Below are 26,589 nucleotides of genomic sequence, written 5' to 3' on the forward strand. Positions count from 1 at the left end.
TGAACCACACTTTTATTTATGGCATATTAGAGAGCATGTTTAATTAAACTAAATGTTTAATTTGGTTTGGAATATTAATAAAAGGAAATTTTATTATGGTTCATATAATTTTTACGGCTATTTCACCAAATGCCACTGAGTATTTACAAAAGTCACCAAATGCCATCAAAGTTTTCAAATTCACCAAATGCCACTGACAAACAATACAATGACACCTCGTGCCACTAATAGCATATGAACATTAGTTTTCCGTTAATGTAATTCTTATTTCACCAAATGTCATTACTTTGGAAAATTATTTCATCAAATGCCATTACTTTTTAAAATTAATACACAATAATAATTTATTTTAATGAATAAAAATAATATATTTTTCAATTTTCGTGACGAATATTGTTTGGGTAAGGTTTTGGGGGCATTTTGACCCTTTATGGGTACAAATTAAACTCGAAATTGGAAAAAAAAAACCGTAAATACCCCGTTTTGCTTTTTTTTTTTTTTCCGAAAAAAAAATTACGATATCGACATACAAAACGGGGTATATATGTTATTTTTTAGTCAATTTCGAGCTTAATTAATTTCCTTAAAGGTTCAAAATGACTCCCAAAACCTTACCCGATCAATTTTGATGGTTAAAAAATAACGACATGCTAATCGAAATATTTTTCAACACACAAAACGGAGCATTTACGTTTTTTATGTCAATTCTGAACTTAATTTGTTCTCATAAAGGATCAAAATGACCCCCCAAAACCTTACCCAATCATTTTTTTTATGGTTAAAATATAACGACACGCTAATCGAAATATTTTTCAACACACAAAATGGGCCATTTACGTTATTTTTTGTCAATTTCGAGCTTAATTTGTGTCTATAAAGAATCAATATGACCCACAAAACTATACCCGAGCAATTTTTGCCACGAAAATGAAGAAAAAAAATATTATTTTTATTAATTCAAATAAATAATTAAATGAACCAATCATATTATGATACGTGTCAAGATTTAATCTTAATGACTAACGGAGTTAACGTCCGTTAGTCATTAATGGCATTTGGTGAATTTCTTAAAAGCTCGATGGCATTTGGTGAATTTTGAAAACCTTGATGGCATTTGGTGAGTTTTTTAAGTACTCAGTGGCATTTGGTGAAATAGACGTAATTTTTATTGATGCTTTAAGCATGGGAAAGGAGCTATGTAAGTGTCTAAGTACATGAGAAATAAATTATATGTTGGTGCCTTAGTGCACTTAAGGTGTTTTTAACACCGAGGGATAGGATTTGTGGCGCTTTATGCGTTTAAGGTGTCATTGGCACCGAGGTAGAATTGAAAAGGGTTTAACATTAAATATTATGTGGTCATAATTATTCAAGAATTAAATTGGTATGTTTGATTGTTTGAATAATTATTGTTGATTGAATGATTATGGTTTGAGAGTCATCACCAAGTCTAATAATTTGTAAATAACGTAAAGCGAAAGAGATTACGCACCAAAACTCTTGGAACGTATATACCTTGAGTATGAACATATAGGGGGAGTTATGTGACTTTATATTTGATCATAACTTCTATTGGAGTATAGGACGCTATACATTCCTTTTATTATTATATTATGTGCAGGAATTCCGCCACTTACGAGTGGTTATTGATGCTGACACGGTTAGCTCCCGTGTCAGTAACCTTAATTTATTGGGAGAGGTTAGTGGGGAAACCCGTTCGATGCGTAATCAATGCTAAATAAATTATGTAGTTGTCTAGTGAGAAGTTTTGTTGAATGTTGTATGCTTGAAATAAACAGGTGCAACAAGGCAAGTTGTGTGTTGATAGGTAATTACATGTTAGTGTGTTTATTACGCTTATATACTCAGCTTTGTTGATTGTGTGCTTTGTGTGTTTGTTGGTCTTGTCTTTATCTTGGCCCTATGATGACCCGTTTTTAATGGAGAGTAGTGGAAACAAGTAGAGAGAAGCTTTTCAGGTGATGAAGCATAATCATGAATGTGCATGAGTAAAGACTGAAGAGCGAATCATCCTAGTTTCTATAAGTATATGATGTGTTTAATGCTTTAATTATTTATGATATTATTATTATGAATGACTAACGCAAAAGTTTTGAAGTTGGTTTGGTTTTTAATAAGGGCCTATAATGGTTCCAAGTTGTAGGTTGATTTTATTTTACTTCGTTTGACTTTAGTTTGACTTTACTTTCGTTGGTTGACTGTTTAAGTTGACTTGTTTTGAATGGTTTTGAAATTAGTCTTCCGCTGTATGTCTTTGTTAATTGCCTTAACCGTTTTCACGGTAGCGGCAATGTCTTAGATATTCCTATTTAAAGTTTTAAACAGGGCCAAACAAGTATTTTAAAATAAAGGAATTTCTAGGGTGTTACACTTACGTGGCAGGTACAAGGTAAGTGGTGGTGTTTTGTGGGTCAACGTAGACCTCATTGCCAATCAATGTTACATGGCAAGTATAAGGGTATGCGAGTAGTAGGAAATTACGTTGCGAAAAATCCACAGGCTAGGAAGGTGGGTTACGGTGACTGGCTGAGAGGTGGGGGTGGCTGTAAAAGAAAAATTAAAAAGTTGGTTATTAAAATCAAAATTTTTATCAACGGTAATTATTGACAAAAGTTGATATTCGGTGAGTAATTCCTGATGAGGCCTTCCTCATTCTGAGGTCGCCCTAGTCAATCAAGCTGATTGACGAAATATTATAAATTAACCTCTTTTTTTGGGACAACTTTGCTATATAATTCACTGTTTTTTTTTTAAACTTAGATCTAGCATCACGATTTATAGTGACGACGACGAACCACCACCATCTTCGTCTACCCCTTGTCATCTCGCCAATCATCGATTATCACGCATAAAGCCACCACACTACCATCGTTATCCCCCCCTTCATTTTGCTTGTCAACCACGAACCACCGCAATCATCTCCGTCTTCTCTTGTTCGTATCAGCTGCCATTACCATCACACCCCCTTGTTCCTCTCTGAAAGGCCCTCTTTGCGTCCCTCTTCTTCTTCCCTTCTTCCTCCTTCTTCGACAACCACTCCAATGCCACTTTGCGACTATAACAAAAAGACACCCTAGTAGCAAAATGGTGTCAATTAGGACCATGTCAATCCCTTGGGGTAGCATCTTCTTCGTGGAAGCAATTTTAACCAATTTAGGTGGTGATGGCATTACTGTGATGGACTGATGGAGGAGGAAGAAAGTGCAGTGAGGTGTAATGGAGGAGGAAGAAGAAAGGAAGAAAGTACAAACTTGGCCCCAAATAAATAAGTGAAATGTTTTATTTATCCCCTGATTTACCAAATACTAAGGGAGTGTTCTATTCACTTGATTTTTATCTATATGAACTTATTATATTTGATTAAAACTTATTTTAATTGGAAATTGTACTTAGTTAACCCTTATCAGAATTTACTTTTCCTGAATTGAACTTATATGAAATTATTGCAATTGAATCAAGTGAAAATAAGGTGAACAGAACCAACCCTAAATGATAAACATATTCTTTGTCGCCTGAAACTAATCCACAAATGGAATTATAGAGGGAAATCATTTTACTTAATATATTTGGCGGCAAAACGTTCTAATTGCTCTTCATAGTTCATACACTCCTTACTTCGTACTTAGTTAGGGTTCCGTCACTTTCACACTTCCACTGTCTCATTTCCTCCCCAAATTCCTCCTTCTCTCTCTCTCTCTCCAATCTTCGGTGAATGTTTCAATGGCGGAAATTGCAGGAGAAGCTCCAGTAATGGCGAATTCGCCGATGATCAAGCCAATTAATAAGAGCGTGGTGCATAAAATTTGCGCGGGACAAGTGATTTTGGACCTTTCCTCTGCCACTAAAGAACTTGTTGAGAACAGCTTGGATGCCGGCGCAACGAGCATCGAGATCGCGCTTAAGGATTACGGCGAAGAGTGGTTTCAAGTTATTGATAATGGTTGCGGCATTTCCCCCAACAATTTTAAGGTTTGCCTTTTAATTTCTTTAATTTATGTAAGAATTCTAGCTAATTGTTGAAGTATTGAATTTTTTGTTTATGTAATTAACACTTTATGGTTATTTTTTTTCTTCTTTGTATATTTACTTGGATTTTTGCTAAATGGGTTGTGGTATTAATTGTTGTTTTTGTAATTATGGTAATGGTATTTCACTCAGGTTTTATAGTTCACGTAATCGTTCATTCGTTATGTAGGGGGCATTTGGTATGTGGAAATGAGAAATTGAGAATATGAGGATTGGAGTGTGGGATTGAGCATGCAAATTTGTGTTGGGAATTTGTTGTGTTCTTGCCCATTTAAATGGTTTGGGTAGTTAAGGGAAGCAGATGATTCACTTCCCTTAGGCAATAATAATATGATAGTCAAGGCCATTATTTCCCACTCCCAAACCCGCCTCCATTTCCTATCCCAACTAACAAACATGGGAATTAAGTCAAATTTGGATAAAAATTATCACTTCATCAACATTAAACAAACTCACCTAAGTCATTTTTTTGGATGGTGAATGCTATATACACGTAGAGATTTTGGAGGTTTTGTCCCGTTGATTCCAATTGGCAATATTAACTCTTAGCGTGTATTGCTATCTCACTTTGGGATGTAAAAGATTTTGTTTATTTTATTGTGCAATCATAATGTATACAAGCCTTTTGTTGCTTGTAGGTTTTTTCTTTTAATGTCTCATATTTTTATTGAGCTACAATTATTGATCCTACAACCCTACGATTTTCCCATCTCTCCTCCTCTTGGATGTAGGATGGATAGGTGAAAAACTATACTTAGATCTTTAGTTTCAGCTTGGTCAAATATGTCATAGTTGTCATTTTTCGCTGTGTAATTGATGCATATTTTTAGTTGTTTTATATCTAGTAAGAGCTTTGTGAAAATTAATGAAGTTTGATCAAGATGTGCTACTTTTGAAATTTATAGAAGGACAACCTTTTTTCCATGTACCACATGTTTGGCTACTTTGGATTGTCATACTATATTCTCAAGTTAAAATTCACTCCCCTCCTTTTTTCCTTTATGAACCATGTACTATTTGGTTCTTGTTTATAGAAGAGTTAAGTAAGAGAGAAAGTAAAGACGAGAGTTGCTATAAGAAAAAGATGGAAACAGTAAGAAGATAAAGTAGAAAGTAAGAGATAGTGAAAAGGTATAAAATTGTGTATTGAAGGGGGTAAGATGGTAAGATATGTTTGCTAAAAATAGAATATAGTAGAAGTGAGTGCATAAAAAACACTTCAAGATGGAAAGTGGGTATATAAAATAGAAAAGATACATAATCTATGAATGATATTTATGGATAAACTATATGTTTCAGAAATGACTTATCAGCTTAATCCGAGGAAAGTTGATCAAGCAATAGCCAACGTCGTAAACTCAGAAGTTTTATGTACCCAAGGGTGGAAAAAATGTTTTCCCCCCTCCCTTCCCCCTCTTCACGAATAACAGTCAGATTGAACCGTTGAGTATCAACTAGCAAACCATAACTATTCGAAGAGACTATGAAAATATGTTAATATATAGGCAAGAATAACCGAGTAACTTGTGAAAAGCATGTGAACAGGTCAATTCTTCAAATGAATTGATGCACATGGCATGCATTTTATGGGGATGATACCGCTTTTTATAATCTTTATACTTAAAAAATGAAAAAAGGTCGTGGAGCAATTTCTTGCATAAATACTCTTAGTGGCTTTGGATTGGGAAATATTATTGTTGATTTAGGTGAAGATAGTGAATAAATTATATTGTGTGAAGAGGATCTCAAGTTATGACTCTCCTTGTCTTTCACTTTATTGTAGCACCATTGTTTTTTAGGGTTCTGTGTTACAACAATATCAATATCGGTTGTAGTGTAGGGAATGTCTAAATGCTACAATGCAACATGAAGGATATATTAATGTAGAGGAAGTAAGGGTTTTCATATGCAATGTGCAAATAATGGTGGTGGAAGCATGGAGCTATTATTCTTTTGCAATAAAGGATCTTTGTTTCTCTTGCATGCTTTGTTGATAATTTTTTTGAATATCTATTTATTGATATCATGGCTTAGTAATGAGATACATTTGCATCGGAGGGGTAGAGGGGGAGAAGGGAGCAATGGTCTTCATATCTGTAATCAAGCAAAGAAACCTTGTGAACTTCTCATTCTGCTGATGCCATTAATTATGTCAGTACTACTTGGTAAATTACATTCCTGAGCAGAAAACTCTGCCATATGATGTATTTTCCAAGGATATATCTTGATTTTTGGGAGCTCTTTGAGGCAAAGGTTCTGGACATCTGCCATGGAAAAGGTTATATAGTAGTAAGCTTATTGGGAGGTAGATTTTTATTTTTATCAAAACCTACATGCCTCTCTTCTGATTGGGCTTGCCAAAGTGTCTAGTATGTATCCCGCACAGCTTCCATCATTATGGAGCATTAGTGCAATGGGGAATCTAATCCAAAGAACGAGCTCATTACGCTAGAAGAATGCCATGGAGTGACACATACATATGAAGAACCCTATTGCTAATTTTGATATATCTGGTCAGATAAGATTTATTTGGTGAAAATTTTTCTTGTCTTTTTTCTACAAACGAAAAAGAGTTTCTATTTGTAATGGACTGAATTTATCCCAGACAAGATTATTGAACTATTTAACCTAAAGGCAAGAGCTTGGATATTTGATTGAAAAATAAAGAAGGATACAAAAGTGATAACTTGAGGCTATCAGTCTCACTAGCAGCTTTAGGCTACAATTCTCTCACAAATCATGAGTCAAAGTTCACATAACATCCTACTGTTCCATTGCTATGTTTTTATACCAAGCCCTCTCCCCATACAAAGATACCCTAATCGTAATTGCATTTGTCCTGTTCTGCTACTGCTACAATCTCCCCTTAGTGCTCTATTGATTAGCTTTGTCTTCTTCTGCTGAAATGTTCTGCCCTCCTATTGGCTGTTGCTAATTGTCATGTTGTTTCCTCACTTCAATTGGCTTCTTTCTCCTTCTAGCATAGATCCGAATAGGTGGCTGTGGTGTTGGGCTAACCCGGTTCATTACACTATTGGTATTGTCCCGTCTTAGAACTACAATGGACTAAATTCATTTTCTAATCATGGAAAATTTGAAGTGGAATTCTAGCTTTTTAAGGGTTCATAGGAAACAACTTTTGTAGACATACTATTTACTACGACAAAGCTACTACTATTATTATTATTATTATTATTATAATAATAATTATTATTATTATTATTATTATAATAATAATAATAATTATTATTATTATTATTATTATTATTATTATTATTATTATTATTATTATTATTATTATTATTATTATTATTATTATTGATGATGATGATGATGATGATGTTGGCAAGAGCTTTGTGAGAGTCATTCTACAGCTTATTATGTGATGGCTTACTAATTACTACTAGGATTTATCAATTTTCTTCCAATGCTGAGCTGAGGGCATGGCTTCTGACATTCACTTTACTTAACTTAAGAATGCTTTACTATGCATAAAAATATGTTGGTAAAATTGCAAGGAAATTTGTTTGTTAAGTTTTCATTCTATCCATTAAGTTGATTAGTGCTTGGGTGATAATCTGGCCTTAATTTTAATGCAGATGATGAAATTTTTTATTTAATGTTATGGTTTTGGTGTAGGTTCTTGCTCTTAAGCATCATACTTCAAAACTGGCTGATTTTCCTGACCTTCAGTCTCTTACAACATTTGGCTTCAGAGGTGAGGCACTGAGTTCCCTTTGTGCGCTGGGGAGATTGACAGTGGAAACTAGAACAAAAAATGAGTCTGTTGCTGCACACCTGACATTTGATAACACTGGCCAATTAGTAGCTGAACATAAGACAGCACGGAAAGTTGGTACTACAGTAACTGTAAAGAAGCTGTTTTCTAATTTGCCTGTGCGTAGCAAGGAATTCAGTCGTAATATCCGTAAGGAATATGGAAAACTTGTATCTTTATTGAATGTGAGTAAAAGATGTTGTTTATATTGCTTTTAATTGTTGTTGAAATAGATAATAGGTGATATTTTAAAGCTTTCATGCAAATTGAAATATGAAGATTCACCTCCTCCCCCAATCATTTGCTTGGAAAATTTATTAATAGCTTCTGTCTTTTATTGGCCTTTTGTAGTATGATCTTGGAGTCTCTGGAAATTGAAACTATTTTTAATATAATTCAACTGCATCTACAACATGAAAATCCTGAATGATCTGACTGATCTTGACTTTACGTTTCTTAACCTTGTTTCTTCAGGCCTATGCCATTATTGCAAAAGGAGTTCGATTTGTTTGCACCAATATGTCTGGGAAAAGTGCAAGATCTGTGGTCCTGAAAACCCAAGGAAGTGGATCGCTCAAAGATAACATCATAACACTGTTTGGCATGAGCACATTTACTTGTTTAGAGCCACTGAGTATCTCTTTGCCAGGTAACTGCACAGTTGAGGGCTTTGTCTCTAAATCAGGTTATGGCAGCGGACGAAATATGGGTGACAGGCAATTCTTTTATGTTAATGGCCGGCCTGTTGATATGCCAAAAGTAGGTAAACTTGTGAATGAGTTATATAGAGGTGCTAACTCACGACAATATCCCATTGTGGTTCTAAACTTCATTGTTCCGATTATGGCATATGATGTAAATGTGACACCAGATAAGAGGAAGATTTTTTTCTCTGATGAAGGTTCTATTCTACAATTTCTGAGAGAAGCTCTGGGGATGATCTACTCAGCCAGTTCTGTCACTTATAATGTTAGGAATATAGATGCACCTGATGAAAAAGATGATCACTTATCTCCGCGCCCTGTGGGATTGCAGCTGCCCTCTGAGCAGTGCAAGTCATCAAAAAGAGCTCAAGCTGAAGAAGTATGTGAGGAGAAGCAAGCTAATAAAGAAAAAATGATATCAGGTTCTATTGGGAAGGGCAACAATCTTTCATCTTTTGGTCTCCGCAATGATGCTCAAAAGTCACAGGACAGGGATTTTGGTCTCAAGGTCCACAGAATTAAAAAGACTTGTAGCTATTCACCAAGCCATGAAAATAATAATATAAGTGTTGATATTGATCAAGAATGCCATAAAGAAGCTGAAAGTGATGTTGCAATCAACAATAATTTGGCTAATAGGCCAGCCTCTATTGAATCCTCACTTACCAAGTTTGTTACTCTGCAAAAGCGGAAGTATGAAAACTTATCTACACCCTTATCTGAAGCCCCTATCTTAAGAAATGAACCGCTTCAACGTAAGTCTGAAAACAATGATTTGGAATTGCAATTTGCTGCTGTAAGCTCATCCACAAAGGTTCACGATTCTGCTGGGCTTCATGGGAATCAAACATCCAAGCATTCTAAAACTGCAACAGATTTGTATCAAACAAGCAGTCCTCTTCTGAATGATGGTGATGCTTGCATGGAAGGGATAATAGAGGTATGCTAGTCTGTATACTCTTGATGAACCTTTTTGTGAACAATTCAACATTCACACACACAAAAAGAAAAATACTCCTATTTGTAATGACACCTTTTGTTCTGGATGCTAATCAGATTGCTCCTCGGTTGATAGTTTGTTTCAGAAGTTTGGAAGACTAGACATTTACTATTTTAAAGCTTTAGTTGCACCCAGAGAAAGCGTAGCTGCATCAATAGTAGGATTATATCAGAATTTAAACATGAGATTGGAGACTTTGGAGTTATTGGTGCACTCCATATTGGCTTCAATGGTAGGGTTGTCGGTGGGATGGTGGTGACCTTGGGTGAGTGGTGGGTTTTTTGGTGGAGTGGACGAGAGGGTTATTTCGCTTTGGTGGTGGTGCGGTGTTATAAGGTTTGATTATTGTGGCGGTCAAGGGTCAAAAGGTAATTGGTTGTTGAGGAGTTTGGGGCTTAGGGTGATTCTCTTTAGAGGGGAGGGGGGTGTAGGGAGTAGAAGAAGGTTGGGTAATCACAAGGGTAAAAGGGAAATATTAAATTAGACAAACAAACATCATAAAAGGGAATCAAGGAAGTTGATTACCTTTCCCTTTCTTGGAATTCCTGAACCAAACACACCATTATTCTTTTGACTATGTCTTAATAAATATAGCACCAGTAATCTAATCACTTGTTGACCATGACCTAAGTGGCACTCTAAAAAAATTGGGTGCAAGTCTCTCCTACTGTGTGTGTCCGTTACTTTATGATGAACTAATTTCCCTTTTTATTTTTTGGGACTCATGAAATGATCTGAATAATGAGATCTATTGTTGAATGCTAACTTATATTTTTTAAAAAAGGAGAATATGAAGAATCAGTATTGTTGACGTTAATAATGTGCAAAACACTTCTTTGTGTAGTGGGTTGCAATGTTCGCTTCGCTAAAATCTGAAGAAAATTGAACTTTACAATGAGTACTAGTAAACTTAATTACCCCTATAACCATGCTGTTTAGCTCACTAAATTGTGAGAGACTTTGGTTTGTAATTGTGGTACTCATGCTGCACTCAAAAGATCTTGTTGTCTTTTTTTAGAATTTTAGTTTGGAAGATCATATCAAGGCAATAAAGCCTAACCTAAATTTTTGTAAAAAATGCTTAAATGTTTGGTAAAGTGGCAGATAGACACTAACGACATGTTAATTGACATTATCATGACTATATCTTAATCGTCTATATCTTGTGGATAAGCTTAGTAAAGTAAGTGAAGTTGCCATTTAAGGTGGCTCGGGAAGGAGAAAGGAATTTGCAGTAGGTGATGAAGCTAATAATGTAAGGGGGATTGGTGGGGTTGTACACTATAATATTTGATAGGCATATGCTCATATGGATTTTTTTTCCTTCTTTTTTTTAGAACCAAAAGTTGCTTCTTTTCTGTTTACCAAATGTATATATGTCACATGGTTGAAAGGTCCAAAGATGCTACATACTATTGAAAATTGAAGTAATTATCATTTGACTACTTGGCAACTACCTTGGACCTATTGTCCAATATTATTCCTTCACCTGATTAATTTAAAATTGATTTATTGCCTTCAAAGGATTTAGATTCCCCTCTAAACTGTAGCAGAGGAGATGCTCTAAAAAAGGGAGGACGATTATATCTCTGCATAATGAACTTAGGCAATTATATTCACTAGATATTCTTAGGAGTTCATTGCCTAGATAAATCATGGTATCACTGAGTCAAATTGCTCTGCCTAAATATAGTGTTCTGAATGCAATATGGTATCAGATCAGTGTTCAGCATTAGAGGATGTACCAAGAGTTTCCCTGTCTCAATGACTGCACAAGTGTTGCAGAAATGTTTCTTGTACTGAGACTTGGTATGTTACTGAGATTTAATGCAGATCATGCTAACTTGTTTATTTGATCTTTTGGATTGCTAACTTGTTTATTTATTTGGTCATTTGTACCTTAAAGCCTCACTTAAATTTCAGGACAATCGGCTTCAGGAAAAAGGAGTGCCTGCTACAGATGTGATCATACTAAGTGAATCAAGGAGTGGAATCTCAGAAATTGAACTAGAAGAGGCACCACTTGGATCCCAGTCGTTACTAGGTACCGCTCCTCCTTCATCTGCTCCAAAAGCCTCTTCTACTTTGCAATTCAATATGAAGGATCTCATGAAAAGGAGGAAGCAGAAACTATCAATATCTCATTCAAGCTTTGATGCTTTTACTAGGACAACATCCAAAAGGTTTGTGAAGTATCAAATTTGGGAAATTAAGTTTTTTTCCTTATTTTGTCTTTCATAAAGTAATTGATGATATATAGGTGCTATGCTGCTGCGACGCTAGAGCTTTCGCAAGCGGATAATGAAGAGTGGAAAGCTAGGGCTCTTGCTGCTGCAACCACTGAACTAGAAAGGCTTTTTAGGAAAAAAGACTTCGGCAGGATGAAGGTAGAAAAATTGATAGCCTTGTCAGTGGAGTTAAAAGTGTCAGCCTTTAAAGTTTGCTAGCAACCTGCCTATGCTGTTTGATGGGATATAGGGAAGCTATTTCTTTGACCTCTGGGTTGAGGGCCAACTGCTTTTTAATTCTTGTCCATTGTTAGCATGAAGTCCCGTCGGCAAGCATGCGACTTTGAAGTCATGTTTGGCTTCGTCTCAAGAGAAAAATAAGTTTATAGTGTTCTCTATGTTATTTATGTTATGTGACCTGGAAGCTTTGGGGTTTGATGAAAATTTTGAATATAAAACCCAAATATCTGAATCCTATAAATGATGAATCGTTAGGGTTTAAAATGGGTTAATATGCAGGACTCAAAACCAAATATTAATAATACAATTTTTCTGGCTTATAAATACAATAATTACAGCAGGGATTGTTTAAAGATGACTAAAACTCTCTCCATTGCCTACCCACTTCAATTTCTTCCCTTTGTATTGTTTTGTTTGCTGCCAATAACACTGTCATATTTATTAGAGAAATGGTATTGACCTGCCTTGAAACTGATATTTTTTTTTTTTTAAAAAAAAAACACGTAGGTGACATTGAGCCACTTGGTTGACCCAACTCTAAGTTCTGGTGACTGGTGAGGTCATGTATTTCTAAACACAGCTTAAACTACTGATACACCAACTCCGTCTACTGGACATGAAATGGAGAGTACAATGGCATTCTCTGGTGTTGCAACCTTTAATCTGCTTCATCTTTTTGAGCAAGCTTACCCGTTGTTGTCTTTCTATGTGAAAGCTACCCCATTGACTTTGTTTCAACTAATATAGAACTGCTTGTTTGAACAAGGCTATGCTATGTTACGTCTTACCCCTGCTTTACAGTTTACACACCAAACTTCAATTGGTATTTCTAATACTGTAGCAGGCTGGAACTAACTAGTGTTTTTTTTTTTTTTTTATTATTATTTTTTTAATTTTTTTTTTAAGTATCGAGTATGATGCATATTGCAGGCAGTTCATTGCATTTTGTTTAATCATGGTTGATTTTCTTGGTATTATATAACCCTTTCAGATTCAATTTTAGGTGATTGGACAATTCAATTTGGGTTTTATTATCGGAAAGCTAGATGAAGACTTGTTTATTGTGGATCAGGTAATTTTGGCCAGCGGACTTTATATCTCTTTTCTTTTACTCTGTCATTAGAATAACCACAGACCCAAAGTTTTTTGTTATTTCAATCTGTATTATTATTTCTAATTTGCTGCAAGATAAGATTTGTATATTTTTTCTTCTTGTTTTTACATGCTTCTGAATTAATGATGTATACATTCAATCCCCAGCATGCAGCTGATGAGAAGTATAATTTTGAGCGCCTCTCAGAATCAACAGTCATGAACCAGCAGCCTTTATTGCGGTAATCTTTTCTGCCGTTTGTAATGGTCCTTGGATAGTGAGACTGATAAATTGGGGTATCTTGAGAATAATTCCCATATTTTACGTGCATTTGTTTAAAATTAGCTGCTATGCTTTTTGAATTGTGAAAGCTAGGAGGCAGGAAAGGAATGTTGCCCCCCTAACCCCTCGGGGGAGATGGTTACGAAGGACCTATTTAGTTGATTTCTAAAATCCATTAGAAGCAAGCATCAAGCTTTTGCCAACTGTATCTTGTTTCAAGAGTTTCAGTATCCTTTTCTCTTTTTATTTCTTTTCACCCATTTTATCTAAGTCAAAGATTCTGCTTTATTTACTTAGTAGAGTAGTTCTTGAGCCTCCCATCTGCAGTCACAGTTGCAATAGCAGTATAATATCAAATCCTTGATGGGCTTCAAAGGAACTAATTGTTTCCTCCTGAGAACTAGTTTGAACCCCTTTCTAGCATGAATAGTGTTGGTTTATTACATCTCCACTTTATTGTCATTTACAGATTAAAGGATTGATCATGATAAGTGACAAGATGAGTTCTAGATCGTGTATACAACATGTCATCATTCTTTGACCTCCAACAGTCTAATTTAAATAGCTACCACACATGCATCAATTGCTATTTATTGTGTGTATATCTATTAGTCCAGTCTACTCTTGCTAAAATTTGGACTGGACTGCCAACCTGACTCTTGCTTGGCCTTCAAATCTGTCGACTTCTTTTCAATAAAGAATCTTTCATTGTTTGGCTGTTGGACGCTATATTAATGCTTGATAAATGTGTTACGCATCAGACTAACAGCAACTGAATCAAAGTAATTATCAGTTTTCTAACCAAGAATGAAGTTTTCTTGTTACCGTTTTCACACTCATCTTTCAGATTTTCTACCTTGATAGTTTACAGTGGCTGTCTTTTAGAATTTTCGCTAGAAAAGATTACTGTAGCCTCATCGTCTTTGTGATGAATAGGAATTCAACTATTGTGGATTTCAGCTTGCACAGCAAATTTCAACTCGTTGACCGTGCCTTGTGATGTCGTCTGTTTTGATTGTAGAAAATTACAAGTCACTTGTCTATCTCTTATCGTTGGCTATTGTATGAGCAATTTTGACATTGAGATTGGCCATAAGCCAAAAGTGTAAATTTGATTCCCTTTATCGACTCCAGCAGCCAATAAAGTGCATATTTCTCATTAATACTTTGTGGATATTAGCAGAAGACGTAGATAGTTTCACCATTTGAGCAGTGTGTGACATATTCTTAGAAGGTCAAAATATCTCGCTTGCAGAAGCCTATGAACTCTATCCTTTAATGCAGGCTCCATGAAACCTCTTCCCCCCTTTTTATTCCTATTGTCATTTGTCTTATCTCGGACATGTTCTTTCACCTTTCTTTTCTTTCCTTTTTGTGCTTGTTGGCATTTTAGGGAGATAATTGTGCATATGTAGATGTATATGATTGAAGCTTAAATGATAGTGGCTATACTTGCGTTTCCCTTAAAATTTCAATGTACATATTATCTCTTTGTTCATGCAGGTCAGTCAGGTTGGAATTGTCCCCAGAAGAGGAAATAGTTACCTCAATGCATATGGATATAATTAGGTAACCTAGATATCTATACCTTGCCTCTGCATCCTCATCTCACTGGCTGTTTGTTTTTTGTTTTTTTTTTTTTTTGTACATTCCATTTGATCCAAGTGCCATGTATTTTTTTTCAACTCAATTTTAATATATCACCCTTTCCTTTCAAATCAATAATATAGGCACTAGGCAGTCAACCCTTCTATTGCTTAAGGGTTGATCCATATCCCTCTTGGCTATGGTGTATACTATTTTTGGGGATTTCTAAGTATTTTATGGGAGTTGTTGGGGGTGGGGATGGTTGAGTTAGTAAGTGTAATCTTTGGCTAAGTTGTGTCCAACGATCCAACCCAATCTGGAATTCTGGATAGATTTTTGCCCATTATAGACTTAATGGTCCAACTTAAACTGTGCAATGGTGCAATGTACACTATTTTAGGGATTTTCCTTATTTTTTTATCTTCTTTGTGATGAATTGTAATCCGACCACAAATTATATTTATGCCCCTATTAAATTCAGGGTTGATGGAGTTGGGCCTTGTGGCTATTAAATCTACCCTAGCTCTTAGAAAAGGAGTCCAAAATTAACTGGACCTATGACCATTCTGTTATGACAATAACATCATCAGTTTAAAAAAAAACACTACTTGGAAACTCTCTTTTGTCTCAGTTGATCAGTTAGCTAGAGCATAGAGTATCACTTAATGTATTAAACTTTTACTCCCTTTGGAAGGATTTTTAGATATTCCATGGAAAGAAACTGGAGATTTGGGTTCATTACACTGATGTGTAAGAGAATGGTGAGTGGTGGGCCATTAAACTTGCTGCTCTTAAAGTTTAGGCTGGTGAAGTGAGACCTAAGTAAAATATATGTTAAGGCATTTGAAACCTATGGGATAATTGATAGTTTCATCAGAGACTTAACTCTGTTCAGGGAAGCAATTTATGCTCAAGTGATTGGTCTCTAAAAATTCTATTTATAGGGTTGGACATTAAGGATTAAACAAGCCAGGCAATCTGGCATAGCTGCATTTGTATTTAACTATTAAGTGCACTTATTTTTATTATCTTCTTTATGTACCTTAGAATTTGGGATTACTATCCAATGTCCAATTTTTTTTTTTTTTTTTTTTTTTTTTTTTTTTTTTTTTTTTAATTTTTTTTTTTACAGTTTTGAGGTTTGTTTGTGTGCTTAGGACCCGCTTTATGTGATTCTTTAGCAGAACATATTTGTCGCTTCATCTCGCATTTGGTAAAGACTAGAATAGACCCGGTCTACAATAACTTATTGTAGACCCAACCTTTTAGTATACCATACGAATGTGATTATATTACTACAAAAGTGATTATATCATCCTGAAATTGTTATGTAAATGTATCACTCAAAAAGTAAATTTATCGTTATAAAAAGTATCAAATAGTAAATTACATCATTCAAAAGATGATTTTTAAATTTTATCATCCTAAAGATAATTATATAATCTCATTAAATGGTTTAATATGAGATTATATAATTCAAAATATGAGTCACAAAAAGATAATTATATCGTCTAAAAAAGTGATTATATCATCCAGAATGTGATTATATTATTTGAAAGTGTCAAATTTTGGGTCTACAATAATTTATTGTAGACCGGGTCCATACAAGACCAATTGCTCACATTTTAATTGTGATGACTGTAGGAAAAATGGTTTTATCTTGGAAGAGGATCTAGATTCATCCTCAGGCAACCGCTTTAAATTAAAGTCTGTGCCCTTCAGTAAAAATATAACATTTGGAGTTGAAGGTAATGTATTCATACTGCAATGTCGCATTTTTAGTATAAATTGTCACATCCATTGTTCTGCAACCTTCTCAGAAGAAATCTGATCATCAGTACATGAGTACTCACTATCTGACCACCTAACTACCTAAGTCTTTTCTGACTAGGATTATCTATAGCATTATCATCAACGTTGTCGTTCAACATCCTGAACTCTTCCATTGAACCTCGAAATACTCTTGCAATACTTGGTTATATGCTCTTTTCATCCTAAGTAGTCATTTACCTGTACCCACCTTTGCCGCTGCAGAACATGGTCTTTAGCTATTAAAATCATCAGTGGCAGTCTGTGTTGGTTCAGTATCCTCTTCATCTGCTACTTGTCTCAGTACAACTTGAGTTAATTTCTTTCTATCGAATGCTAACAGAACATAGCTTTGTGAGAATAGCATCTCTAGGCCAAGAGCAGCCTTTTTTTTGCTTTAAGTCTTCAAGAACCCTGTATTTTTAATGTACTTCTTTGGCCACCAGACAACCGTGCATTCTTTCATTCCCCCCCCTCTCTCGCGGGTCTCAATAAGTGTGAAATTTCATGTTAAAAAAAAGCTGACATGTGTTTATCTATGTAGATGATGGATTGATGAGAACATCATCTGAAAGCTACACAACTAAAATCCTACAAGGCTTGCACCCTAAGAAAAAAATCTCTATTAATCATACCTCATGAGTGTTTAAACTGATGAGTAGGCACATAATTATGGACTTAGGTAAGCACCATATTGCCTGGTGCTTGGATTTCTTTTATGTTTCTGGAAAGTCCAAAATTCTTTTTCCAAGTGTTATTAGCACAACTTTTTCCTCTGCTCTACCTTGGCACCATAGAGAGTTTTTAGTAAAGTTTTGAGTATTATGTCACTAAAGCTTTTATCTGATCCATTGGATATAATAAGTGCTATTCTTGTTGCCATGTTCTGTATAACTAGTCATGGCCGAAAGAAAATGTTGTCCTCTGCTAGCTGTACTATAATCAAAGAGTACTCTTAGTTTTCAAGCAATATTTTCTGGGTTTTTAAAAAAATGTCAATTACTTGGCCTTCAGATATTGGGAGAATGAATGGATGATTTTATCATTCTAGAATAATGCTTAACATGTGTCTATCTCTGTTTCTAAGTTTCTTTCGGTGCAGCTTTTGTCACTCTGGATGTTCATAATGTGCTTTCTATTCTAGTACAGATGTAAAAGAGCTCATATCTACTCTTTCGGATGGTCATGGAGAATGCTCGATTATGAGTACTTATAAGATGGATACCTCTGACTCAATCTGCCCCTCGAGAGTACGTGCAATGCTAGCATCACGTGCCTGCAGGTCATCAATTATGATTGGTGATGCACTTGGAAGGAATGAAATGCAGAAGGTAATGTCTGCCGTATTCTGAGAGTGAATTCTCTTTGATGTTTGTTTCTTTTATATTTCTTTGCCTGGACTTAACACTTGACACAAGTATTACCTTAAACTTATAATATTTGAGATGGATGATGACCCTGTGATAGGCTTATCGCGTACCTAACAAAAATAACCTAACTATTCCTTCTAACTGTGTAGTAGGGCAAGTAAGGATCGAATCCCAAGAGACTATGGTTCATTCAATTAATCAGACTCAATTAATCACTAAGCACGTGACCAATCAATAATGGATGATAATAATCAACTAATTTATTAAATAACACAATTAACTAGAGGAAATATTAATCAATAAACTAAAGCATCCAAGATCAAGCATCACCACGATTATGATTGATAAACTAATAAATCTACCCCCAATATATAAATCAATTGACAAGAAGAAAAGCAATCCCTAATAATAATACCAAAGGTCTCTTCCGAGTTATCAATGGCTTCCCAAATTAACTATCAAGCCTACTTCCGTGGAATCAAGCGAATAAGGGACATTAAACACCATGCCTAGATTCCTAATTATTCAATCATCTACTTCCGTGATGATCTTCAAACCCTTAATTGAAATAACCTAATCCCGTTAATACCCAACTTCCGTTGCAATAAGAACAAAGGGATGATAACAATACTAATTATCCCTAATCTAGTATTGGCATAAACACAATCAATTAAGCATGTCAATTGGGATTATTATTGGGGAATTTAAAGATCTACTTTATACATCAATCATAATCGGGCTTAGCAAGATCCCGGATTAAGGAAACTACTCACAAATCATAATTAAATCAAAAACAAGATCTAATAGAGAACACATAATTAAAGAACTATAAAATAAATAAAAGAGATGGAAAGTAAGAAATACCAAATACTTCAATTGATGATCTTGAATTCTTGAGGAACAATTAATAAAACTAGGATTAAAGATTGAAATTGCTTAAGAAAATAAAACTAGGGTTCTTGAGAGTTTTCTAGGGCTTAAGGAGAAAACTAATGAAAAACTAACTGTCTAAAAGTTAATTACAAAAGGGTATTTATACCCCCAAAAGATAATATTTCGGAAAAATAAGAAAATACGCGTTCTTGAGCTTTGCCCGGTCTGACCGGGCGGACCTCGCCCGATCGGGCGGAGGAAGGCTGCGTAAAATACGACAGTTTTCCTTCTTTGCCCGGTCTGACCGGGCGAACCTCGCCCGGTCGGGCGCGCGTAACACGTTTCCAAAATTGCATCTCATAACTTGATTTCTTCATCGCCCGGTCTGACCGGGCGAAGCCTGCCCGATCGGGCGCGCGTTGCACCGTTCAGAATTGGGCTTCTTCCTGTGAACTCCTCATTGCCCGGTCTGCCCGGGCAAGCCATGCCCGGTCGGGCATTCCACATAAATTGCAGTTCTTGGCTATCAACTCTTCCGAATCTACTAAAAACACGTCCAATTGCCTAGAAACGCTTCATATTCCTGAAAAGCTTACTAAAACAATCGAATACACTAAAGAAGAGATTGTTAGCAAGAAATAGCTCCGTAGAGCTCAAAACCATGTAAAATCATGCAATCAAACCGGGGAAAACCATTGTATAAAACACGTATATCAAATTCCCCCAAGCTAAACCTTTGCTTGTCCCTAAGCAAAGCAATGAATAAATAAATCAATACTTCACCCCAAAAGCAATTCAAATCAATAAATACGATTAAAGGTAAACTCGACAGTTATGCATCAAAGTCAACCAATCAAATCCATCTGACTACTCATCCTGTCTGACAATAGTCACATAGAGCAAACCACAAGAGCATATAGAATTCAAGACTAGTGTTCACACACTCAACTCTCATTTATGTGGCGAGTAAAAGATATACTCGATCGCTCTCCATCCAACTCCTTTAAATGTGAACAATGCCCTCCCAAACTCACGCACTCGTGTGTTTTAAGAAAACAAGCACTCAACCTAGCAGTCGACTCGAAATATATCAAATCATTCTTTGCATTGGAAAACAACTAATTTCACATTCACACAACTCTATGCACAAAGGTCAGAAGGTCTTCAAAGCTTGTAATGTAAGGCTAGGGTAAAAGGTGGGAAATATTTGGGAAAATGTAAGAGTAAAGCTATGCTTAAGGGAGCCAAAATCCTAATAAATAAAACCAAGGTCAAAACAAATTAATGACCAAATCATCTCCAACACAACTCAGCTCTACCAAAAATTCACCAAACATCCCAATTATATTAAAAATTTCCAACACTTAAAATTTCACTCATATATACAAAATATAAAATTATAGAACTTGAGTAAACAAACAAACTTTGAACTCTCTTTTTTTTTTTCTTGAGCAGCCTTCAATTAGAACACTTGAACATTGAAACAATTTTTTTTTTCCTTTGCTCTTTCTTTTTCTTTTCTCTCACATTGGAATTTTTTTTTTTTTTTTCTTTGCACAATAAATTTTCAATTTTTTTTTCTTTTTTTTTCAATCCACAACAATAAGAACAAATAAGAAACTTCTCAAATCCACCCAAAATTGTGCAAATTACATGCACACTACAACTCCCTCGCCTCACTCACTATTAGCTCCCCCAAGCTAAGCTTGGGACTAGTAACCAATGGGGCTTAAATAGGCTTGTAATGTGGCAAAATAAACAATAAAAGGGCACAAGCAACAACATGGGTAGCAAGAAGGGAACAAATGTATCTAATATCGTCTGAAGGCCACCTAGAGGAACAAATGCCTTCGTCCTCCTCAATGTGCATATTAATGAGTCATGCAAACATTACTCAAAGTTATAAACCAATACTCAACTTCATTGACATACCAGGAACTAACACACATTCCTAACCAAATCAACTAGTCAAGCACTATATTCACAAGTAGTTGGGCAAAATTGACTCATGGTAAGACATCCAAGCAATCAAACATCAAATCATGGCTAACCTATCCACAATACTCGTCATCATATACCAAGAATTAAAACAATTTTCATGAATGGGGCACAGGGAAGCATGATTTATTATTCATTGGATCGTATTTTTGTATTTTTGTTTTCTTTTTCAAAGCAATAAAATCTAACCTAGAAAGCAATAAAATCTAGACTATGAAAGAAATAAAACTAAACTGAATACGTCAAAAAACAAAAAGAGAGAGAAAAGAAAGATACCTTAATCCAAAAATCTCCCCCAAGCCAAAATCAGACAATGTCCTCATTGTCTTAAAGGGAAGCTAGTAGTCAAGGCGACTACTACTTATCATCATCACCACAACAATGTCACCAAAGCCTCGAGGATTTCAATGCATCTCTTTGGAACAAATTTGGGCAAGAATGAAACAAAGTGTTAGTGGGAAAAATATAAAAATTGAGTTATGCGTACTATTCTGATCATAACTTTTTTTGTATAAATTATAATGCAGTGATTCTAATTGTGTTGGAAAGTAGACTTGAAGAGCTTTCCAACGATAGGTCACACGCAAAAATCCGATAAGAAACGTAAAAGTTACGGCCTGTTGAACTTGAGCAGTTTTGCTGATCCGTACGCGCGCCCGATCGGGCGAGCTCTGCCCGAGCGAACCCGAGTACAATCCAGCTTTCTTCTCCTTTAAAATCGAAACCTTTCTAGATCAAAACCTACACATATAGAAACTCCCACAAGAATAAAATATCCTCTCCTTACCTCTCTAAAATAAAACAAACGAAAACACAAAAATTAGAAAAGACTAAAATAAAAATAATGAAATACGGGTTGCCTCCCGTAAAGCGCTAGTTTATCAAGGTCTTAAGCTTGACCATTCTCCTTCCATCAGAAGAACTTAACGCCTTGAGTAACTTATCATACGCTCCTGCAAACATTTCATTAAGCACTATATAGGGCTCAATTGCAAGCACAGTAATCCTTACATAGAAAAGATTAGGAGCACACAAAGAAAACTCAAGGTAAAAAGAAAAATCAAAAGAAAAAGATGAAGATACACCACAACCTTCTGCTTCCTCCGCTAAAAATTTAGAATTAATAGAACGAACATGGAGGTAGTCTTGTTCTGTATCATCACCCAATAACGACTCTATTATTTTACGCTCACGAATAAGTTCATTACCAAAGGAAAAAGAATTTTCAACCATTGGTTCTACAACCAATGACTTTTCAACCAATGGTTCTACAACTAATGATTCTTCTTCTATTGGAACCAATGATACCTCAACCACTGATTCTATAACCAATGACTCTTTAACCATCGGTTTTTCAACAAATGATTCTTCCTCCGACGTATTATACAAATTATGATAATATTCATCATGAATCCTCCAATAAATTTCATTTAGAACAAACTGTTTTTCAGAATAATCATATACGAATGGAAAGATTCTAAAATCATCCGGAGCTCGAACAAAATACTCACTATAAGGGCAATCAGGGTTTTCATGATAAAGATAATAACAAGAACAATGGCCAGATGCAAGACGTGACAATAAATCATCCATCTCCAAGGCATGTATATCATCAACTCATAAGATAAAAAGAAGTTAATAATAGCCAAAGCAACAAACCAAAAGCTTAGCAAAAAAAACGAATCACAAATAATTAGATGAAAACCGTTAGTCCCCGGCAACGGCGCCAAAATTTGATAGGCTTATCGCGTACCTAACAAAAATAACCTAACTATTCCTTCTAACTGTGTAGTAGGGCAAGTAAGGATCGAATCCCAAGAGACTATGGTTCATTCAATTAATCAGACTCAATTAATCACTAAGCACGTGACCAATCAATAATGGATGATAATAATCAACTAATTTATTAAATAACACAATTAACTAGAGGAAATATTAATCAATAAACTAAAGCATCCAAGATCAAGCATCACCACGATTATGATTGATAAACTAATAAATCTACCCCCAATATATAAATCAATTGACAAGAAGAAAAGCAATCCCTAATAATAATACCAAAGGTCTCTTCCGAGTTATCAATGGCTTCCCAAATTAACTATCAAGCCTACTTCCGTGGAATCAAGCGAATAAGGGACATTAAACACCATGCCTAGATTCCTAATTATTCAATCATCTACTTCCGTGATGATCTTCAAACCCTTAATTGAAATAACCTAATCCCGTTAATACCCAACTTCCGTTGCAATAAGAACAAAGGGATGATAACAATACTAATTATCCCTAATCTAGTATTGGCATAAACACAATCAATTAAGCATGTCAATTGGGATTATTATTGGGGAATTTAAAGATCTACTTTATACATCAATCATAATCGGGCTTAGCAAGATCCCGGATTAAGGAAACTACTCACAAATCATAATTAAATCAAAAACAAGATCTAATAGAGAACACATAATTAAAGAACTATAAAATAAATAAAAGAGATGGAAAGTAAGAAATACCAAATACTTCAATTGATGATCTTGAATTCTTGAGGAACAATTAATAAAACTAGGATTAAAGATTGAAATTGCTTAAGAAAATAAAACTAGGGTTCTTGAGAGTTTTCTAGGGCTTAAGGAGAAAACTAATGAAAAACTAACTGTCTAAAAGTTAATTACAAAAGGGTATTTATACCCCCAAAAGATAATATTTCGGAAAAATAAGAAAATACGCGTTCTTGAGCTTTGCCCGGTCTGACCGGGCGGACCTCGCCCGATCGGGCGGAGGAAGGCTGCGTAAAATACGACAGTTTTCCTTCTTTGCCCGGTCTGACCGGGCGAACCTCGCCCGGTCGGGCGCGCGTAACACGTTTCCAAAATTGCATCTCATAACTTGATTTCTTCATCGCCCGGTCTGACCGGGCGAAGCCTGCCCGATCGGGCGCGCGTTGCACCGTTCAGAATTGGGCTTCTTCCTGTGAACTCCTCATTGCCCGGTCTGCCCGGGCAAGCCATGCCCGGTCGGGCATTCCACATAAATTGCAGTTCTTGGCTATCAACTCTTCCGAATCTACTAAAAACACGTCCAATTGCCTAGAAACGCTTCATATTCCTGAAAAGCTTACTAAAACAATCGAATACACTAAAGAAGAGATTGTTAGCAAGAAATAGCTCCGTAGAGCTCAAAACCATGTAAAATCATGCAATCAAACCGGGGAAAACCATTGTATAAAACACGTATATCACCCTGCCAAACTGCGGTCTGGGTAGCTGCAATTTTGTAGGAATTGGAAGAAAATTCTGTAATTTCGTAGGTAGTGTAAGCAATTTTGTAGGAAGTGGAGATCTCTGAAGATGGTAAGCGAGTTTAAAGTAGCAGAGGCTAGATTACTTTATAATAGGAGAATTGTGATTCCTAGGAATTTCAAGCAGAAAATACAAAGGTTGCTCAAAGCCGGCCGACTAATAGGCAAAAGAAAATCTAGCTTAGTGCGGGTTCCCTGGATGGGCTTCCATATTTGAGCCATGGGGTGTATCTTTAGAGGAAATTCTTCCCCTGGGAAGGCCCCTTTACTTTTTAATAAACTCTCATAATGACGAGTGAAAGGTGCCTTTACATTTTACTGAACTCTCTTAAAACAAGGGCATGCCCCCACTCCGGGGTTCCTGAAGCAAGCACTTTGCATACTGTATGAAAGTCTTAGACACGTCAGCTGGTGGAGGTTGTGGCCATGGTCTCTGTTATAGGCCCTTTTTTTATTTTTTTATTTTTATGTATCTTATATAGGGATTTCTAACTTCTCACTATACCTATTCCATGGGCTGCTCCCTATAAAGGGCGAGGAGCTTGCGATGTCCTGCATAGGAAGAGGCTTAAGCAGAGGCAAAGAAAGAGCTCCTTTTAAACAGTGGGAAGCCATTCTATCCTAAATGCTTCTTTTCCTCCTTGCCATCACCTGTATATTACTCTATGAATACCAGTATACCGCAACCTGCCTATTAGTGGACACAAGAAGACTTAAACCTGTCTTTGTTTGACTGCTAATTGGTTCTGAGTAGGAATGCGCAAGGCATGCCAACAGTAGAAGACCTCATCTAAAAGCCTTGTCGGACTCTTCCTCTTCATCTGCCTTGGCAATTATGGGATGTCAATTATGGCAAGAAAGACAGCCATTTTAGTGGTCCTAAATGTCGAAATGTGCCCATTATATGGAACTCACACACCCCATTTCCATGAGAGATAGTCTTACTGCATGAGTTCCCAGAATCTGTTATTTGATTAGAGACTGAATATTCAAGAGATTGTCCTGGAAAGAAATTTTCTCAAACTGCAACAAACATCACTAAAGCAAAGCCTAGCCCTAACAGTGCCCCCCCCCCTCCCCCCAACAAAAAAAAAAAAAAAAAAAAAAAATAAAATAAATAAATCCTCCGTCTTAAGGTTGAGTTTGGGTGTGATATTTACTCTCTTGCATTGGCATAATTGAATGAAGCTAAATTCTCTTTTAAAAAGCTGAATTTATCCCTTCCCTGCTGCAGCATAGTGAGTTTGTATGATATTTTTAGTATTTCTTGTTATGTGCTTCATTGTGTGATTCTCATGTACAATAACAGATCCTTGAACACTTGGCTGAACTGAAGTCTCCATGGAACTGCCCACATGGAAGACCAACCATGCGCCATTTAGTCAACTTGGGTGTAATTTACGAGAGAGAAAATCCGGAAATTACTAGTTTGTGATGGACATTGGTGGTATTTATCTCTCCAGTCTCAACTAATGTGATGCAATTTTGTCAGTTGCCATGTACAGTTTTGTAAAGATAACGTACTTGGATCCGAATGCATGGATAATTTGATCAATATTTCTTAAGAAAGTGTGTCAGGCATATAATTTGTTGAATATTTGATAACCCTGCTTTTATACCATTAAGGCATCAAATTTGCCCAAACTCATGTCTAACGTTGGTGAAATATTGAAGTAACTGATCAAGGTTATGAGAATCAAGAACTTACGTTCCTTAGGAAGAAGACCAGGAAGGCAGCATTGTATATGGGGTTGATCAACTGGGAGCATATAGTTGCAGTTTTTTCATTACTCTTCCGGTATTCGGAACAGCAGGAGCCACTTAACAAACAATAGTGATAGAAAGCTGTGGAAAAACTACTGGGTTATATGCGTTGCAGGAGCCAGTTTTTTTATGAATGTATCTGAATTTTCGCAGGCTAGCACAATACGTGCAATGGAGACCAGCAAATCCGATACAAGTCATACAAGATTGGATTGAATTTTTGTTTTTAGACTACTGCATAAATGAGTTTTAGTTGTAAATTTCACTAACTAGTGGCTGTATATATATTACTCTGTGATTAAAGTTTTAGTTCCCTCTTTGACTTTTCGCACTATTTACATGTCTTATTACCTTTGACCAATACTTTGAATAACATTATTAAAATTGGATGGACACTAAATAAAAATCCTTGAACTTTTGACAGATTTACATAAGCTCATAAACTGTTTTTTCCCCCTCTTTTTTAATCGTCACAATGCATTAGAAAAGTAAATTATAGTTTTTTTTTTTTTTTTGAAAGAAGT

At 35.7% G+C, this 26,589-nt stretch overlaps 1 protein-coding gene across 3 annotated transcripts; it reads left to right on the plus strand.

The window, feature by feature from the left end:
• Nucleotides 1-3,581: 3,581 nt before the first annotated feature.
• On the plus strand, nucleotides 3,582-26,374 carry LOC110727894 (DNA mismatch repair protein PMS1-like). Of its 3 annotated transcripts, XM_021907476.1 has the most exons (11): nucleotides 3,583-3,990; nucleotides 7,687-8,010; nucleotides 8,300-9,469; nucleotides 11,453-11,712; nucleotides 11,790-11,916; nucleotides 13,001-13,069; nucleotides 13,258-13,331; nucleotides 14,876-14,941; nucleotides 16,604-16,707; nucleotides 17,918-18,099; nucleotides 25,611-26,374. In XM_021907476.1, the coding sequence occupies exons 1-11, from the start codon at nucleotides 3,742-3,744 to the stop codon at nucleotides 25,734-25,736; spliced, it is 2,751 nt and encodes a 916-aa protein (XP_021763168.1). In that variant the 5' UTR covers nucleotides 3,583-3,741; the 3' UTR covers nucleotides 25,737-26,374. The 3 variants fall into 3 exon arrangements, 2 of the variants coding, with proteins under 2 accessions (XP_021763169.1, XP_021763168.1); XR_002512596.1 differs by lacking the exon at nucleotides 16,604-16,707 and having other exon boundaries at nucleotides 3,582-3,990; XM_021907477.1 differs by lacking the exons at nucleotides 14,876-14,941; nucleotides 16,604-16,707; nucleotides 17,918-18,099; nucleotides 25,611-26,374 and adding an exon at nucleotides 13,462-14,868 and having other exon boundaries at nucleotides 3,582-3,990.
• Nucleotides 26,375-26,589: the final 215 nt, after the last annotated feature.

Source organism: Chenopodium quinoa, unplaced genomic scaffold (genome assembly GCF_001683475.1).
Source record: "Chenopodium quinoa cultivar QQ74 unplaced genomic scaffold, ASM168347v1, whole genome shotgun sequence".
Lineage (NCBI taxonomy): Eukaryota > Viridiplantae > Streptophyta > Magnoliopsida > Caryophyllales > Amaranthaceae > Chenopodium > Chenopodium quinoa.